The sequence below is a fragment of the Folsomia candida genome, unplaced genomic scaffold (assembly GCF_002217175.1).
Source record: "Folsomia candida strain VU population unplaced genomic scaffold, ASM221717v1 Fcan01_Sc002, whole genome shotgun sequence".
Taxonomy (NCBI): Eukaryota; Metazoa; Arthropoda; class Collembola; order Entomobryomorpha; family Isotomidae; genus Folsomia; species Folsomia candida.
The window spans coordinates 7,063,444-7,082,715 of record NW_019091194.1 but is presented as its reverse complement, the minus strand read 5'-3'; the positions used below and the strand labels follow the sequence as shown (position 1 = coordinate 7,082,715).

General features: G+C 36.6%; 3 protein-coding genes and 1 long non-coding RNA gene across 9 annotated transcripts; 2 read left to right on the top strand and 2 right to left on the bottom strand.

Moving 5' to 3' along the window:
• The first annotated feature begins 20 nt into the window (after positions 1-20).
• Positions 21-3,949, top strand: LOC118434311 (ammonium transporter 2-like). Its single transcript, XM_035847479.1, has 16 exons — positions 21-632; positions 806-889; positions 969-1,065; positions 1,157-1,214; positions 1,282-1,421; positions 1,521-1,594; positions 1,662-1,780; positions 1,885-1,948; positions 2,028-2,047; positions 2,115-2,181; positions 2,255-2,442; positions 2,522-2,572; positions 2,652-2,757; positions 2,864-3,018; positions 3,155-3,372; positions 3,821-3,949. Exons 2-16 carry the CDS (start codon positions 811-813, stop codon positions 3,837-3,839), a joined length of 1,455 nt encoding a protein of 484 aa, XP_035703372.1. The 5' UTR covers positions 21-632; positions 806-810; the 3' UTR covers positions 3,840-3,949.
• LOC110844595 (transmembrane protease serine 9) lies at positions 3,824-7,108 on the bottom strand. Of its 2 annotated transcripts, XM_035847480.1 has the most exons (11): positions 6,811-7,108; positions 6,604-6,736; positions 6,354-6,518; positions 6,236-6,251; positions 6,013-6,158; positions 5,753-5,905; positions 5,447-5,677; positions 5,316-5,381; positions 5,186-5,240; positions 4,029-4,061; positions 3,824-3,955 (listed from the first exon to the last, which is right to left on the bottom strand). In XM_035847480.1, exons 1-10 carry the CDS (start codon positions 6,904-6,906, stop codon positions 4,031-4,033), a joined length of 1,092 nt encoding a protein of 363 aa, XP_035703373.1. In that variant the 5' UTR covers positions 6,907-7,108; the 3' UTR covers positions 3,824-3,955; positions 4,029-4,030. The 2 variants fall into 2 exon arrangements, with proteins under 2 accessions (XP_035703373.1, XP_021946529.1); XM_022090837.2 differs by lacking the exons at positions 3,824-3,955; positions 4,029-4,061 and having other exon boundaries at positions 5,113-5,240; positions 6,811-7,099.
• A 114-nt stretch (positions 7,109-7,222) lies between these two features.
• Positions 7,223-18,788, bottom strand: LOC110843649 (innexin inx2). Of its 5 annotated transcripts, none has more exons than XM_035847477.1 (10): positions 18,767-18,788; positions 12,366-12,748; positions 11,416-11,667; positions 11,121-11,334; positions 10,447-10,604; positions 10,292-10,336; positions 10,019-10,204; positions 9,791-9,914; positions 9,451-9,691; positions 7,223-9,326 (listed from the first exon to the last, which is right to left on the bottom strand). In XM_035847477.1, exons 3-10 carry the CDS (start codon positions 11,524-11,526, stop codon positions 8,702-8,704), a joined length of 1,704 nt encoding a protein of 567 aa, XP_035703370.1. In that variant the 5' UTR covers positions 11,527-11,667; positions 12,366-12,748; positions 18,767-18,788; the 3' UTR covers positions 7,223-8,701. The 5 variants fall into 5 exon arrangements, with proteins under 5 accessions (XP_035703370.1, XP_035703369.1, XP_021945340.1 ...); XM_035847476.1 differs by lacking the exon at positions 18,767-18,788 and adding an exon at positions 17,424-17,444; XM_022089648.2 differs by lacking the exon at positions 18,767-18,788 and adding an exon at positions 13,691-14,028.
• Positions 13,813-14,857, top strand: LOC118434312. The gene is made up of 2 exons (XR_004833927.1): positions 13,813-13,948; positions 14,022-14,857. It is a non-coding gene; the product is annotated as an uncharacterized LOC118434312 (long non-coding RNA).
• Positions 18,789-19,272: the final 484 nt, after the last annotated feature.

Sequence of the window (19,272 nt, the reverse complement as noted above, 5' to 3'; positions counted from 1 at the left end):
TATTTATGTAGTAAGCAAGCTCAATGTCTTCTTCGACCATATTCTTATATGCGTAGCAAAATGATGCATACATACATACTTAATTTGATCCTAGATATTATGCTTAGCATGAAAATGAGTTGCGTTGGCGGAAGTATTATTGTTGTGATTTCATGAATTGTTTGCTTTATTCATTTTTTGCATAGTAGAGAAAATTATACATTGTCTGAAATTACTTAGTGATGCAATTGGATTTTGTTATCAATGAACGTTCCAATGATTGCAATAGTGCAAATCGTACGTGTTTCATGAAAGCACGTAATACGCATATATACATAATCGTAAAAATACTAACCAAGCATGAATCAATATCTTGAGTCATACATATTAAGGTTTATGGTCATTCATTCATGAAAAATCGGATATCAAGACAAACAAACGAAAAATTGTGCCCAGTCCAAGCGTTTGTCTGACGCAGAAACTGGTAAATATTTTTCCGTTATGATGGAAGATACTCATCATTACTTTCACGTGCATCATAATTCAACATTTGGGAAAGGTTTGATAAGATCTAATTATTTTAAAAGTTAAAATACATTTGTCATATCCCGAAAATTTAGAACGTCAATACCCACTGGACTTTGGAAATGAAGGTTTGTTTGTTTGTTTGTTTTGCCTTTATTTCACGTGCCATTCAACCTATCAGTACAAAATTAGACTGATCTCCCTAGGGTGACACGACTGACGAAATTATTATAAATTCATAATTGCAATAAATAGTAATCTTATTAAGTAATTAAATTGATAAGATTAAATTAAATTATAGGATTCATGGTTTTTGGCTCTTCATTGCTTTGGTTTATGATTCCTGGGTGTGGATTATTTTACAGTGGAATGGCGAAAAGTACAAGTACGGTCAAGAGTTCATCACTGATTAGATATTCAGTCTTTTCTACGTTAAGATATTTAATTCCAGTCCATTATTGCAGGTGCATTGTCTATGATGACTCTATCACTTTGGTCGATCGCGATAGCTTCCATTCAATGGTTCTTATTTGGTTACTCACTTTCATTTTCTTTGACAAGGTGAAATCCGCACACTTAAATCGTTATTAGTAATATGTATGTAGCACTTTTTCTAGAACATAAATATTCTCATTCGCAATTTCGATTTCAGCCACAATTCTTTCATTGGGGATTTCAACAAGGCATTTTATATTGGAGTCCGGGAAGAGGTGACGTCCATCCATATTAAGTATACTAATGGAAATTAGCGTAATACTTCGTCACATTCTATTCCAGGCGTATCCAACTGCAGTACGAATAAGCGAAATTTCCTTTTGCTTCTACCAAGGCGTTACTTCCACACTGCCGGCAGCACTATTATCTGGAGCCTTAGCCGAAAGGGCACGTATCCTGCCTGCCCTTGTTTTCATATTCTTGTAAATTTAAAAATGAATAATTGATTATTTTAAAAATTGCAACTTGAGCGGCTTTAATTTTTAGATCTTTTCTTTGTTTTCTTGTAAATAAATTTAAAGGTGGAACACCTTTGTATACTGCCCCTGCGCTTTCTGGTCTCTCAACCCAAATGGTTGGTCATTCCAAACAGGAGGTGAGCCCTTAAATTTTAACGCTAATTGTACATTGTATTTCAGAAAATAAATGTCTGAATTTTGTAGTGCTAGACTTTGGGGGCGGTGCCCCAGTGCATGTACCAGCTTCAGCAGCCGCAATTGCTTACTGCTACCATCTTGGTCCAAGAACTCAAGAACAAAAGGAAGCCAAACCACATAATATGGTTTGTTTTGTTATCCTTTCTTTTCAAAATCCCTGTGTTAACTTGCTAAATTACACCCAACATGAGGAGTGAGTTAATCAGTACATAAATATTTTTCTGTTCAGGCGATTCTTGTTCTGGGCACGATCTTTATTTGGTTTGGGTCTTTTGGATATAATTCGGGATCAGGTATATACATAGTTTATACAGGTTGTTTTTAAAAAAACTTGATACAACGTTATGCAACACATTATTTAATATGTTGCAGCCTTCGGAGCGACACTTCAGGTAATTAAGGAAAAGGTTCTCGAAAGATTTTTTTTATAAATACGTTTATATATATTTTGGCATTCAGGCTGTTTTTTCTTGTGTGGTCACCAATCTGTCTGGGTCCATTGGTTCCATCACGTGGGCGTTTCAAGGTCAGTTCGCTTTAAAATTTTTGTCAGATAATCCAATTTATCTTATCACAAAAGTCTCTTTATTCGCCTCTAGACTACCTCAGCAACGGAAAATGTACCGCTTTTGGATTTTGTGCGGGTGCCGTAATCGGGCTCATCGTGATCACCCCTGCCTCTGGATTCGTCCATCCTGCTGCGGCCTTTCCAATCGCTATTATAGGAACGGTCGTTTGTCGCTGGGGTCACTTGGCTAAGACGAATTGGAAATTCGATGACACATTAGTACGATTGACATATAAGTACTCCACTTAACTGAATGCCTCTAAAATATATATTTATTTGGTTTTTGCTTTAATTATAGGATGTATTCGCAATGCATGGTCTCGCAGGAATCGTTGGAATTTTGCTAACAGTAAACAAAATCTCTAGAAACACGTGGATATGAAAATAATTGTCTAAACAAAATCAGAGTACTTTAATTCCATTTACAGGGAGTGTTTGCCCACACGGCGTATGGTGGAGAAGAAATTGGTCTTGGAGGAATGGTTGAAGGTCATTATATGCAAATTTTGTATCAGCTTGCAGATACTTGTGCTGGTAAGGGGCGTGACATAACCGAAGATCACATATCAAATATTGACAGATATTTCGTTGATAGGCGTCTAGCCATAATCTGAGAATATTGTATGCTCATTGATTGCAGGCTTCACTTGGAGCATTTCAGTATCATTTTTCTTACTTTTTATCATGAATAAAATTCCATTTCTTCGGCTGCGGATGGAACCTGAGCATGCTCGAGAAGGAATGGATCTCGATCAAATGGGAATTGCATGTTATGAGCACATTGAGGAAATAAAGGTAAGTAAATATTATATTTTAATTAACTTTAATTCCTGACAGCATATGCCCCTAAAAGGTTGATATTTCTTTGTACATACATATATATATTACCAATATAATTTATTGTATGCACATATGCACTTGATATATGTAGATACAAGTTGATACAGCTACGTGGAAAATCGATCCTACTGATTTCGTAGACAAGAAGCAACATAAACAAGACTTAATCATTCTGAATCCTCAGACAATTCATCAACCAGTACATCAGATAACCAATAATCATAACTACAAAGAAGCGCAGATTTACACCGACCAAATGAATGAGGAGGAGAAGGATTTCGTGCCACCAAACAATTGGCGTAATTATTGGTACTAATCAAGAGAACTTGATACGCATAATATGCATGTTTTTTCAATTATTGGTTAATTAGGTAATCATAATTTATTTTGTTAGACATACGTTTTGTGTTTACATAAATTGTTTCAATAATCACAAAAATTTAAATAACTAAAAATATTTCAACTTGATTTTTTGGGTAGGATTTTTGAGTTTAAACCAAATCAATTACGTTATATTTTCTGATCAAAACATACATTCTTACTTGTTTTTAAAATTATTTAAGTTACTTATTAATATACGGTTAAAAATTGTTAGTCTGTATTTACTGTGAATTTTTCTGGCAAAGATTATAAATAAAATACGATTTCCCTGTAGATATATAACCATTGAATCAGTGGTATGCACCGACAGGGAAATAAATAGAAAGTCTCTAGACATTGATTATTTGGATTAAAATTTGTGTTGTATGAAAAATAGGTGGTCATGGAAGGCATGACTGACGACCACCTTACAATCCAGGATAATGAACGGGATGTTACGTTGTTGTACGTATGCGATGCGAATATTGAATAGTTGGGCTTCATTGTCCAAGTTTTTATGCTTCCACATTTCCTGTTCATTAAAAAGCTACATTAATGTTTATACTGCACTTGTATTATTATATTAAAGTCAACATATATTTTACCTTTAATTATGTCGCCGGATTGCTTCAATTGATCTGAAACGTTTAATTAATTGTTCCGCAGGTTAATTGTAAATAAAATAAGTGCACATGGCAGAAAAAATCATTTACACCCGATAATTATTATTTGCAAACTATAAATAAAAACAAATTTATATAATTTACTTTTCTGTGGTCCCTTGGTCCATTTCTTGGTAAATATTTTCGACTTGCGACTTTTTCTATTTTTTATGAGAACTAGAGCCATTGAAAGAAGAATGCAGACAGAGAAGGTAATGCATAAAATTATAATCGTCAGGTCGCTTTTTTCCAAATGCAAATCACAAAATACAATATTTTCAAATTTTTTATACACGCTTTTCTCCTCTTTAGTAGCGTTGCAATTGAACTTTGCGATATTTACTGGCATGATATGAACTTGGAATACTTAGAAATATCCGAATTAGTGGGTAACTAACTACTGAATGTGAACTAAATAAGAAGTCGCAAAGATCAACTATTTTGTACAATCGTAAATGTCAGTTCGCGACGTTGAAATGAATATCCTTTCTATTGGTGTGTTTCGAAAATGATGACGCCAACCCTATGAGTAAGTTATAGATTTTGCAACCATGCAACGAAAGCATAATATGCAAGCCAATGTGCTCCAGTGATTGACATTTGTGCAAAGCAAACACTGTACTGTTTTTAAACCTGAAAGACGATACCTCAGCTCCCATATTAGTAACACGCAATCCTTAAAATAATGCATTAGGATGAAACAATAGAAATCCAGAGTTTATCATTTTGTGTACCCAGCAACGCCTCTACTTACCAATAATAAGACATACATATGTATGTAGCACCACATTATACCTAATAAATGTTATTGTAGTAATGTAGCTTCCCCAAAATATTTATAAGCATGTAAGGGGAATCGCTTAGGCGATGATGCTGATGGGGAACTGACACACGGGGGAAACGTGGAATAACACTATTTTCTTAAAGACAATTTCAATACCGACAATTTGATATAAGTCAATAGCTGATAGCTCGAAACCTACTCAAGCTCAAGTTAGTATTAACACCAAAACACCTAAGGTTGTCACCCAACAAATTACACCCAAATTCGAATTTATTTTTAACCATAAAATGTTTTGTGAATACAATAACTTGTTTACATGGAACAGTGTCGGCCATCTTCAGAAATGTGGGATTTAATCCATGGGAGAAACTCTGCAACCGTTTACCAATTTAAAAATGCGTCGATTATGTTTTACATAATCAGAATTAAGAATGATAATTATAAACCTGAAACACGCGTGAATAGTCCTACGCCACTAGGTTTAGAATAACACGCTGTCCATGAATCTATCCCTTCATTCAAATCGTACACCACAGTTATTTTTTTGAACACTTGTAAAGGTTTGATTTGGGTTTACCTATTTGTACTTTCTGATACCCGGACGTTATGACCAACGGACCACCAGCGTCGCCTGGACAATCGTAAGTAAGATGGAATGGGTGGTCAGCAGCAGGCTCATCCGTTTTGGCACACAACATGGTCTCTGGCATCTTGGTCCACTGATCGTTATAATCCAGATTGCGACATTCTTGCTGCCCTAATACAACCCAATCTACTTCCGATCGATGTCGGGGTACGATGGCCCCACCTAAATATTACATCCGTAGTAATTGTAAATTGTATGCTCCTCATTAGGTGCGTAATTTATGCAAATTATTTGCACCGTATTCGTCGAAACGCCAAAGTAGTGAAGATGCATTCATTCCCTGTACCAAATCTGACTCTTCAGGATTTGGCAGACACACAGGAGTCACTGCACCTCGTGTCCCAAAAGTAGGAACAGGTCCCTTGAGTCGCAGTAGCGCAATGTTGTAGTCTATGCAAAAGTGACAAGATAATCTGTACTTATTCTGACATTACAGGTATTGTATATTATAAGTAAGTATAAATACATAGCCTACAAGACCCAATTGATTTTCATACCTAAATGGCCATCTGCGTAAAGGGGGTGAATAATTACACGGACGACTGCTTTCCTAAACAGGTTTGTCGTGTTCAACGAGTCGTCTTCAGATAAATGTGCCGCTGGCCATGTGCCAATCAGCGCTTCCACCCCTTCTGCATTAGATCTGCAAATGTCTTAAATGTTACATGCAAAAATACGCTGCACAAAATCAAGTCGGTCATAAATATACATTTGTCATACCCGTCCACACAGGCCGCTTGGATATACATAAATCATGAAATATGTATATTAAGGAGACTTCAATTGCATTCAGTATTTTTCACAATAAACCAATAAGTATGTTATATTATGTGTATACCTGAAGTTAAAACGTATCTATCATTGATAAGTGAGCCCCCACAAAATGCAAACATTCCACCAGGCGCTACTAAACTCACTGACCATGGATAAACATTGAGAAAAGACACTTTTTCGTTTTCCCATCGTGTTAAGTCGTCATCTTTTCGACTAAAAACTCCGCATTCTGTCCAAGCAATATGCAGTTGTACAATTTTTCATACATATACCAATTGCATAATATTTATTTAAGTATGACTACTTTGACGCACCACATTTTAAGACGTTGGTACTTGAGGGTAGCATGATATCATCATTTGCGTTTGTTGTCGAGATGTCTTGGAGTACCTTGCCGGAGAGCTCACCCCTCAGTTCAGTTCCATAAGGTATGTTCTCCCTTACGACCTATTACAGGACAAATAACTGCGTTTCTTATAAAAGCACTACATGAGACTAAATTCAATAAAATTCTGACCCACCTGAAACCCCTCACTTGACACGGTCGAAACGGCAATTAAGGAAATTATAGATAGCATTATTTCCGGAACGATGGAATGATTGGACACACCTGTCATTCGGCCTTTTCATATAGGTCCTAAACTCTAACGGTATAACCTTATATCGATTCGATTGTTTGTTAATTATCATTGACAACTGCTCATTAATATGCATTAGTGCTTGTAGTAAATACAATGTATATGCATTAGTGGCATTATGTCGTACTTGATAATATGTAAGCTTAAACAAGGATTCACATTTTCGAAGAAAAAATCCAAAATAATCAGCACCAAGTTGTGCCCACTTGGTTTGTTGCAATTTAAATCATGCCTTAATTGTAATCATAATTCATGGTGAACTATATGAATAAATAAAATTTGGAACTGCAGACACTTTTTTTTCAAATGCCAACTTTTTTATTTTTTACTTTTTCAATCTATGTGCACCCGATTGTAATTTATAAAAAATACAACGAGAAAATGATTGAGAAACTCTACATATAATTAACCACATTTTAACATGATTTTTCACCCTCTTTCTCCACTGTACAGATGTATCACAAGGAAAAAGGGAACACAATTTTAAAATCAGTTCATGATTTTAAAAAAATTTGAAATAGTTGGACGACTAACGATGTGATATACAGTACGAAACTACAATTATTTATTATTATTACTCGATCTACTTATCTATTACTTAATCACTACTTATACCACTACCACATACAAATAAAAACTAAAAAAATACTAAGCACTATAAACCCCCAAAAACGTAATGAATTTCGTTTGATTTCATGATGACGATGATATGGCACAAATCTTTAATACCGTATTTCAATTGCAGTACTTTTTAAGTAAAAATGGGCACTTTTTACAAACACATAATTTTCGTTCTTGTGCTCACACGGCACTATTAAAAAAAATTATCTTACAATCACAATCCAGTCAACTACTAAAACTTGTTTGCATTGCACAGTAAAAACAAAAGACCTCTAGTTCTTGAGACCCTCATGCATTGACAACTATGGTCACATTTTAAGAAAATATATAAGTACATAAATAAATAAAAAAGGAATGAAATATAGGAATGATTGATTGTAATCGCTATTTTACAAACAGCAGTTAAAATATGCATTTATGTACAAGTAAAACTTACAAACTAAAGAAATAAATACTCTTGAGCAAATATTTGTATATATAAAAATACAAAAAACTCGGAACACTTCCGGTTGAGCAGAGCTTGTCAAGGAAGATTGCGGACAGATGAATGAGTTGGTCTGTTTTTCTTTTCATGTAACATTGAAGTATTTATAAGAACAACATTTGGTCTCATTTACCACACTAAATGTAAAAATTTCATTAAATAAAAAAAGACATACGCAGCCATACAAAAAATCAATGCATTGTAAAAAAACATGATAATATGGCAAATATATATAGTCATTTGTTTGAATGTTTTAAAAAGTAAGCGAAAAGGCAGAGCACAGAATAGGACACTTATTGCTTTACATGAGAGATCAATACACAATTGTTTTTCCAACAAAATGCACTTTGCCTACAATTGATAACGTTAAATAAAGTATGACAACATTTTTTGCAATACACAAGAATTCTTTCCTGGTTTTTGTACTTTGCGATCAAGAAAGAGTTTAAACAGATTGCAATAAAACCTCATTGTATAAACACTATTGTATAAACACCACGATCATTATATTGCTAAATTTATACTTAATTAGTCTCACTAGCTTGTCGACGCCGTGTACTTAACATGTGTGTGGAGATAGTTACAAATAATAATCACAAAAACAACTTAGGCTGCAACAATGGCAAACTAAAAGGAACTCGTACCACAAATCCAAGTCCAACACAACTACTACGTTCGTCTCGTTTTACTTGTGGGTGCGGTTGGAGCTTGATTGTGGTACTGTTGCTGTCTTTGTTGTGACGATCCTCCCTGTTGAGCCTGGGTCTGATTCTGTTGTTGGCGCATGAGGGCGCGGTTAATTTTGACGGGGGGTGTGATATTGATCGTCGTTTGACCTCGGCACAACATTGTGACCGAAGTATTCCCGATCGAGGAATCGTCATCGTCTCCGCCTTGGAGACCGTTGTGCGGCGTGGATGTTGGTGAGATTTCGTCATCGCAGTCATTGGTCCCACATGCAGAATATGTGGGAAGGGAGGGTGGGTGGTAGGGATGATGGATGAATCCAATTGGGGGAGGTGCAGGGGTCGAGGTGAGTGAGGGTCCCTTTCCATCAACATCGTCCACGCTTAGGTTAAACTCGCCCTTCTTTCCTCCCTTGTCCCCAGTTGAAGATCGGTCATCATGATCAATGACGACGGATGGCATGGGTTTCAGTTGCAATGCGGTGTTCTCTGTGACGACCAATTTCTTGATAAACTCACGGAACTGCCAGTCTGCCAAATTTCGCTTGAGGAAAGAAAGTACGAGCCAATCGCCAAATGAAAGTTGGACCATTACAATGTCACTTTTCCTGAAAAAAATAGCCAGAAAATAAATTAAAATGTATACATTTATGAAACAGAACCAATAATAATACACGTATGCATTTACGTATTTTAAAAATATTTATATGTGTAAAACTTGTATGTACATACCTGTATCGCCTTTGAAGAAATTGACCTCCAATTGTATGAACAGTGTAAGTTCTGGCTTTCTCCACATCCTGACGACACGCCTTGTGCACAAAGCTCCTGTACTGGATGGTCCTGTAGGGTCGGCACATCCACAACAAGAGGAGTCGAATGCAAGAGATCATGTTGACCACCAAGACCACAATGCTCCACCACCAAAACAAGAAAAATGACCACTGGGTGAGGTTGTTCATTGGAAGCTGACCTGAAATTATAATATTCACGTTGCATTAATAACTCAAGTCATATAACTTATACAAAATCAGGATAAATTTAAGGATTTAAAAGTATTTTTAAATCTTACATTGTGCAGATTTTACTTCAACATCACCTCCATGACCGTAACGGGCCCATTCGCACTTGGCCATTTTCGGGAACAGAGAATCCATAGGATTCGGCCAGTTGTCTCCTTCGTCCATAAAATGTGTCTAAAAATAACATAAATAATCAGAGTCAACATTTACCCATTTCACCCTTCTTAATTAATCACAACTCGTAATACGTATGTAATTTGAGCTTTCTCCTTCCTTACCAAGACATCCCATCCGTAAACTTTATATGTCCTTCCCATAAACCCAGTGAGGTAGACCCAGGTCAAAATAGGCGTTATTCCAGCCAACATTTTGCATGCCAGGTAGTAAAGGGCAAATCCTTCATTGAAACCGAGCGTCTCGAGAAAGTAAGTGACCCTCACTTCGTCCTCGGTATTCTCGTCCGTCTGTATAAATAAATAAATAAAATAAGTACAACAAGTCAGGCACATTGTTCATAATTACACGCGATTATCAAATAACTTTATACGTACCTCCATTACGTCGATTAAGCTGCGCATCTTCTCGGCTCCTCGCAACTGTAAAAACAGATATACATGTAGAGTTAAATATTTGGTGTCCGAATTTCTAAACGCTTAACAGGTTTTACCGCTAATTACCACCATTTTAAATATTGTTATCGTCTTACCTTCCATAAAAAGTAGGGAAGAAATGCGAGAATTGCGATTTTTCCCAGAATGAGCCAGACTTGTTTATAATATCTTTGTCGGATAATCTGATCTTTTCCACGGTCGTATCCACTAACTCCCGGGTATGTGACGAGTCCACGCATCGCGGGTTGTAATGCTAAAATTTAATAAATTTTCTTATATAGTAAACAATTAAATCAAAAATGTCGCAGCTTCAAATCCCAAAGAAATTTGAATTACTTAGAGCTAATTGGGCGAAAAAAGATTAGTATGCACCACTGAGCTGAATTAATTAACGTTAACGTTAACTTGTATATTCTATAAAAGTCGGGATCTTTAAACTTTAATCTTACAACCCATATATCCTATAATATATGGGGCAGGTTCAACGAAGAATTTTTTAGGATAAGTGCAATTTGTGTTTTAAAATAGAATTTTAAAAAATTTACTGAAAAAATTATTCCTTCATAGGCAAAAATAGTGCCATATGGCCTCATTTTCATTTTAAACTTTTGGAAAAGATACGTTGCTGGAAAAATTAAAATATATCCCTCATTCAAAGTTAAAATAGAAAATGACCTGTCTAATAATTATAGAAAACGTAACTTTTCCAAAATTTATGCATGAAATAATATGCGATATGCAATTTATTTAGATAAGTGAATCAACTCACCTTTTGCCACGAGAAAAGTGTCATGATTCCAGCAAAAGTCGTTCAGTTCCGTATCACCTCCGGCCTGTTGTCCACCGTAGCCTCCTCCCCCCCTCGTTTGTGCCCCTGTACTCCCTCCGTAGCTACAATCAATTTCGATGTTGCGCACAAACTGATTGGCGAACGAGAGACACATCATGACGACGAGCAGTGCGGGGGTGTATTTTGTTGAGAGCTTTAAAAAATGATTAAAAAAACATTATTAACTTGGACAATAAGTTGGAATAAAAATGTATTTAAATAGGAAGGTACAAACCTTGAAGGGTACATCGAATACGATGAGGGTGTCCCGAGTGACAAATTTTTTCAGCTGTCGCCACAAATTTGTGGGGATGAAGCTGAGGACGGAGGCGATGTTGAGCGGCATTTTATTTTGAGACGCAATCTTGTTTCCTTATTCGGGGAAGCGATGATTGCCTTGCCTGCAGCGTTTTGTGATGTTCTTTGCTTGCAGCAAAGTCCTGAGAGTACAAGTGGTTTGGGAAGATTCTCAATCAAGATTCTCAATCTGTAACACACCATGAGACAAATATGGCTTAATTGCATTAACAAAGCACCACAACTTCATTCATAAATTCACACCAACCAACACCACGTCAAACTATTACAATTTAAGTAGACAAGTAAACACGTGCTAGTGCTGCTAGCAAGTCGTTGTCCACTACTGTGTCCACTATATTATAAATACAACAATTGCTACGCTTCTGTTGATGTATCATCAACAGGAATGATGATTTATGTGAACTTGAACTTATGCCCAAAAGGGACTTATTTATGAATTTAATCACCACTATCACTCAAAAATCTGTAATGAATATGTGTACCGGACAGCTAAATTACAACTTTTACTCGTCACCTTACTCATTCAGCCTAAAGTAGTGTGTGGGAAAATATTGCAAACCAGTAGTTCTTGTCGAATAGTAGTGCAATTTAATGCAAACTAAACGGTTAATTTGCACTAATCGGTACGAGTAATAAAATGAAAGCTTCAATTACTCTACTTCTCAGATTTCACTATGTGCTTCTGTTTCACTGTCTGTCTCACAATGTTTATTCTACGATAATTTTCCAGTTTTCTTTTTTTATACCACAATAGATTCTTCAATTTGGTAATCGTCGTATTATAATTGGCAACTTTTTACGACACACACACACACACACACACATAAAGAAAATTAAATAATGCAACTTTTTTTTAGAACTCACCGATTTATTGCCGATTTTTGTTTAGCAAGATTTTTTCCTTCTTTTTTTCTCGTACAAATTTCACTTTCTGAATGGACGGATGTATAAGTTTTTATAGCTTCTGTTGTGGCAAAATTATATTTTTCTTCAAATATATCAGTCTTGAATCAGTCGGAAAGGTTTTCCACGCTCCTTCTTCTTCTCTTATTATTCTTGTTCACTTTCGTCTCTCGTTTCGTTTGTTTAAAAAAAATAACAGCGTCGTCTTCTCGTGTCAAGACCGTATTCTACAATGAGCGTCCATTGTTCCAAACTCCAAATCTTATTCGTTAACTTGATTCACTGTAACACAATGTGTCCTTTGATCTAGAACTTTCTTCGGAGAGACGTTTTTGATAACTGACCTACGGAATTTCAAGGCACATTATTAATATATTTATTGCATCATCATCAACTAACGTTAGAAAACGAATGACAGTACTGCAACAAAAAATCTCAGCGTCCAACCCCATACACCAACGTTTTTTGCTGTCAACGTACTAATACTTGATTGCACCCATCCACCCACCCACACCATGAAGCAAAACTGCTCCGCCACTTTTACTACCGCAGTTATAATAGAATAGTTACCAACTTATTGTACAGGGCAGACTTACTTAAATGTGAGTCACACATCCTATGAGAATTTTGATGAGATGTTAATATAATGGAGCACTCTCATAATATGTCCATTGTTTTATTTATTCGCTTAAGAGCAATAGAGGTTAATCAACGCGTATTATTAATAAGAGTTCTGCTCCACTGGGATCACACGCTACTTTTGTGGGTAATATCTGCAGTCGTGTGGTAGCAGTGGGTAAAAATGCTTTAAACGAGCCCGAATTATTGCAATATTTTGTGTTTTTAGCTTGTTTAGAGGGAATTTTTTAGTAGAAATGGCACTCTGAGGATTTAGTTTGCTTTTTTATAGGATTATTATTTTAATTTATAGAAAAGTTATTAACTTTGGGTCGAACTGGAATGGAGGAGAGTGAGTTATTTCTTGTTGTTAACTATCTATTTTAAGAAGGGGTTGTTAAATCTTATGCACGTAACGCAGCTTCCTCGTCAAAGGAGGACAATCGAACAACATAATATACTTATTTATCTCATTTCCTGTCGCAAAATCTCGGAAAATTCTGAGAAAATTTTGGCTCTTTCTCTCTCTCAACTAAACATATTGGATTGGTAATGGATTGGTAATGTAGAGCGTCAATTGTGAAATTGCTTTGTGGGGTGATGGTGACGACGATGACGACTACGACGACGACGAATGAATTGAATGAATCAAGTTACTTGTTACTCACCTCTTACAAAATAAATGCAAATGTGTCCACTCACAGAACCAGTTGGTTGATTTGGAGGTGGTTGTTGGTAGTGGTGATGATGCTTATACAATCTTCATCTTAAATGATACAAGAAGATCAAGCAGCTTTTGAGATCGACGTCGACGACGACGACGACGTTTATTCAAGAATTGCCGGAGGTGAGGTGCAGTTTTTTTGCGAGTGGACTACTCCACGACCGGTGAGCAGTTCTGAAGTTAAATGCCAACTAAGTGGCTGGTAAGTTCGTGAAGGCAAAATGGCTCAGAATAAACTACCCTTTAGCTTATTTTTGGAAATTATTTCTGGAAAGGAAGCACACACTCTGCGACCAAAGTTCCCGGGACCCTTTAGGGAAGCCCTGAAGGAAGGAAGTTGGAGTCCCTGAGAGACAACAATGAAAATGAGTCCTAACCTGATCACTTGTTCCCATCACTTTTCAATCCTCCCAGTGCTTTCATGAGGGATACATTCAACGCTACGTTCGTGGTTGGTGGGGTTGTTGTATGGAGGAGAACCATTCCATTTGCCATGTTACGTCGACTTGTGCATAGTTTTTGGTATGTGCACAGAAAGAGAATCGCAGGCATCCACCAAAATCCCAGAGTTTGTAAAGGGATGATGAAGCCAAGCTCTTCCACTTGTGCAAGCAGCTCCTTTCTTTGTTCGTCGTCGGGAAAGGGTAACTTTCCAAATGTTGTATACACCATTGCTGCTTTTTGTCTTTAAACAAAATGGCGAGCAGTCCCAGTGTTTGAATTTAAATCAGAGCGCAGGGATAAAGGAAAATATAAACGGTTTCAACTTCACTCTACATACATATGCATGTACATTTGTATCTACGCATTTATTATGGGGCATTCTATACATGCATTGGGAATAATTGGGGTAGATTTTTTTTACAGCATGCGCTCTTATCTTAATTTTAACAGAAATTGTCAATTATTGACTATTGCATTAAATCATCGGAAAATTTGGACTGTCCAAACTTCAAAATACTACCAATTTATATGCACAAGTGTACGCGTACATATAACGTATACGAAAAGCCATCGTGAAACTGTAAAATAACCTCCAAAAAGTAAAGCATTCACCATGAATCATATCAAATAAGACAAATCTACTACTAATCCCCAAACAAAACCCAAATATAAATATAGACCTCTGCTGGTCATTTACTCAAAAGGCATTGTGTCAGGCGCCCGGCCGACAAGTGTTCATACTTATTTACGCACCTCAACCTTTCTTCTTTCCATTTAATCATTCTGCCTGAACCCAAATTCTTGGGAAGGATCAAAAAGGAGAAATCTGGACCCATCCGATACGAAAACCAATCAACACTTCGACTAACTGACTGGCTGACTAACGTACTTTTGAATATTACAGCCCTCCAAGCTAGAGAAACCTCACACATCCATAGCGATGAAATAAATCCCCCTCCATCACCTGACAAAATTCCCTTCTGACGCTACAACAACCACCAAAGCCGCCGCATGGCATGGCTCATAGGACAATGCATAATAGCGAGCATATCTTTACAGGGGAGTCAAAAACCCAGCCATGTACGACGAGCAGCTCTGGGAGCGTTAGCAGGGACAAAAAACATTGATTTGAGAAAGAGCAGTCCAAACCAAAGCCAGCACCACCAGCCATCCACGCAGCAAGCATTATTATGTCTTGTTCTTCTTCCCTTCTTCTCTAATTACTTGCACCCCATTTCATTTCTCACCAAGTCTTGCATACAACCAGCGAGCTCATCCCCCTCTCAAACTTCCTTTCGCCAACCCCCCTGCTCTCCTCCTATATTCGATATACACAAGTGTCGACTATGCTGCATGCATATAACGTCCACGATGAGTGTCTAAAGAACATAATAAAATAAATACCTTTTATTTATTGGCTGCCTATTGACGAGGCTAGTCAGGCATGCATACCTGTCTCTATATCGTCCTTATGCCTATCCTTCATGAATCTCGTATTTTTTATGCTTTTCATCTATCTCACTCATTCCGGGTCCGGCCGATGGACCACTTTTACAAACAGTTAAACTATTTATCAGACTTGAGTTGGTCTACCTGAAGCCAAAAATCTGAACCCAACCATTTTTTTTACCTCAAGTCAACCTCTCTCGCACACGAAGAAACAATGCAACGTGTTCTTAAGTTGACTGAGGAGAGCATAAAATTCACTGTACATAATATGTGCAGTGCAATGGAAGGTTAGGCTTTGCCTTGCTGTTGAATTCTTAGCAAAAATTCTTGGAAAAAGGGATGGAATTTGGGGTCTTTTTTAACCAAGTAATAATAATGCGACAGACAAGGGCAGCTTAAACTTGAGCAAACTTGGATACATATACTTATTCCAAAAGTATGTATGTATGTGTATGAGTCAATTGTGTTAAGAAGGATGTACATTCTTTCATAAATGAAACTATTTATATAATTGTTTTTTTTACCAAGCTAATTTATTAGGAAAATGCATACTCTCTAAATACACAGGAGGACACACCCGCTGTGCGAAAACTGTACGGAAATTGGCCATGTCACAATTTCACAAAACACCAAAAACCAATTGGGAACGGCAAACAATATAAATGTGTTTGAGTTAAGACGACAGTTGTTGCTTCTGTGTTTTTGTGACATTGTAAAAAAACGAAGGGAGCCTTTTCCATTCTTTTTGTGTGCATATGTACATAGAAATGCAGAGATATGTAACTCTTAGCACCACCACCGACGTATGTACCATACCATTCTCTGATGATAAGAATCAAAATGTCTTTATTTTATTTAAGGGTTTGAAAATTGTAAAAGGGCTGAGAGACACCACTATACCTACCACTTCCTTCAAGAAAAAGAGACCATGTAAACCATTTGTAGAATAATGAGTGAAGCTGGGTGGCTTTTGCGTTCTGTTTGTTTCTTTGCTTAGAAAATTCTGATCTGAAGACAGACTTTTTTAACTCGGAGAGAAATCACTCACATCGCATTAACATCACACCACACCATCCCATGAATAAAACATTAATTAGTTGTTCAATAATCAATACTGTACATACATGCATGCATACGAACAGCTATTTTAAACAAGAGGAAACTAAACTCAAGTATTATTACATACGAGTACATGCAGAAACGGATTGTTTTTGCCAATGATCATCCATTACATATGCTTACTGATAATAATAATTATTAATAATGGCACAAGGACAGAATGATGGGCAAAGTTTTGCAAATTACAAAAGAGAATTAAGAATGATGCTGATTATACATGACGGGGTCTCAAGTTCTGATTTGATATGTTAAGTCTGCCCTTTGAGTGCAATTTGAGAAGATGATACACGCAGGCATTGGATTACTGGTGAGAATGAGAATTAGAATAGGGAAGTGAGTTATGTGCGGACGATGGCGACGACGACGACGACGACGAAGAGGGTTAATTTTTAGCGTTGTGTTACAGACAGGATGTTTATAACTCTTTAAGATTATATTACATGCATGACGTGATCATTAAAAGAAAGGATTGTGCTGATGGATGATGAAGAGGAGCCAGCTCATTCCTCTGGTCATACACACATATGAAACTGCCCAGAGTGAGACATGTCTGATAAAATATTGCACGTGGTGGACCTCTGCATGCACATATTCGCATACATACGTTGTGTAAATTCAGGAATAAAACTAAATATGCTAAGATGGAAACAACAGGTTGAACTCACCTTAATATTATCTGTGTGGTTTTCTCAATGGGAATCAGCTACAATATAAATATATAAATATGTATATGTGTCTGTATGTCTGTCCTTGCTTCTTGCTGTGATTAGAATTGGTAATTTATTTTTTGTAATACATACTCACCAATACTCAGAACTGCTCTTGTCTATGTACTATATGCACATATACTAATTCCAGAAGTCGTGTGCTTATAATAATAAGATGGCGTATGTCTTTTTTGTGCCAACTAAATACTTTGTGAATATAGTATACACTACTATGATTATTACGAACAGAATAAGGCGATGGTGACAAGTTGAGACGAGAAGACCAATAAATTGAGATGGAATGAAACCGTTTTTTCTACTACATGTACATATTTATTTATAATTGAGCTTTTCTTGCACCACGAGTCAAGCCAAGTTTGGAAAGAAAGAAAGCAAAGCAAAGCATGATTGTGTAAAAGTAAATTGGATTCGGATCCACAATCGACACTTAACTGTTTATTTTATGTGCAAACATGCCCAGTTTAAATTGAATTGTGGTCGTCTTCATGATAAAAAGGATGTGTGGGGAATAAAGGGTTGTAAATAGAATGGCAGTACATAGAGCAACAACATGTGCATAGGGCTGCTTCTGCAAACCACCATTATTATTATGCACTCAAATCTTTGGGATGCTGGGTCTACTATCATCATGTCAATTGAAGCAGTCAATCATCAACATTCTTAACACCACCTCTACATACACACGCAGCAGCTTGTTGCATGCACCTACATGCCCACATCTTTCTTTCACTTATCGATTTACTTACTGTACTTTTGTGACTCTTTGTGCAATAAATGCTTTCAACTTTAATCTCTTTTTCGACTGTGATGTGTGTGAAAGGTGAGGAAGGTAGTTTTTAAAATCAATTCATAGTAAAACAAACAAGTCTGAGGACATCTGCCTTAGATTTTTGCGGACTAGTTTGCATCAATTTGAGAGCATGAAAACTGACAAAATGTAGGATGCATGCATGCATGCATATGATTGCTAACTTTATTTAAAATGTATGCATTTACTACATGCCTACTTTTTAGCTATGCGGATATGACACGGAATACACATGTACATAGAAGAAGAAGACAACGACTCATAGTTTGGGTTGACTCATCGAATAAACTTCTTGAACAATACATCTAATATGTACACAGTTTGGTTTACACATAGATACGTACGTATTTATGTACTGCATGGATGCCGGCATGAATAATCCCAAGTGATAAGATATTTTGCATGATGGGTTGTGTGTGTGTGGGTATAAAATGACTAATTTAATTAGGCACTGACTTATCTACTTACTTACCTCTTGGAAAGTGTGACTTAACGGGGTCGATGACGATGACTTGAATATGAAATTTCTAGCAGGGTATAGATTATTTATTGTCGGGATTTCAGAGTAAATCTGTCAGAAATAAATTATTCTTCCACTTGTTCCCTTCCTTCCAGAATTTCTTAACTGTATTTATGACAGCAAAACTGCACCGTGTGTGAAGTGTGACGCACAAGAACTGCACAGCAGAAAGTAACAAGTTATGCGGTAAAACCGCGGAAAAGAACTATTTTTAACACTAAGTACGTTATATCCCACGATTATGCCCATTAAAAGTCGAATTTTGGATATCCCGCCATAGCTCAAAAACCAGGTCGATTTCGAATAAGTTGTAAATAGGAGAAATCTAAGGTGGGCCATTCCAAAGACGGTCCCACTTTGCTTCGGTCGCTAGAATGTAACATCTTGGCTGTAGTATTGGTAAGAAATTTGCAGCCGAAATTGCGAAAATTTTCAAAGCTTTGAACTTAGCGCCAGAC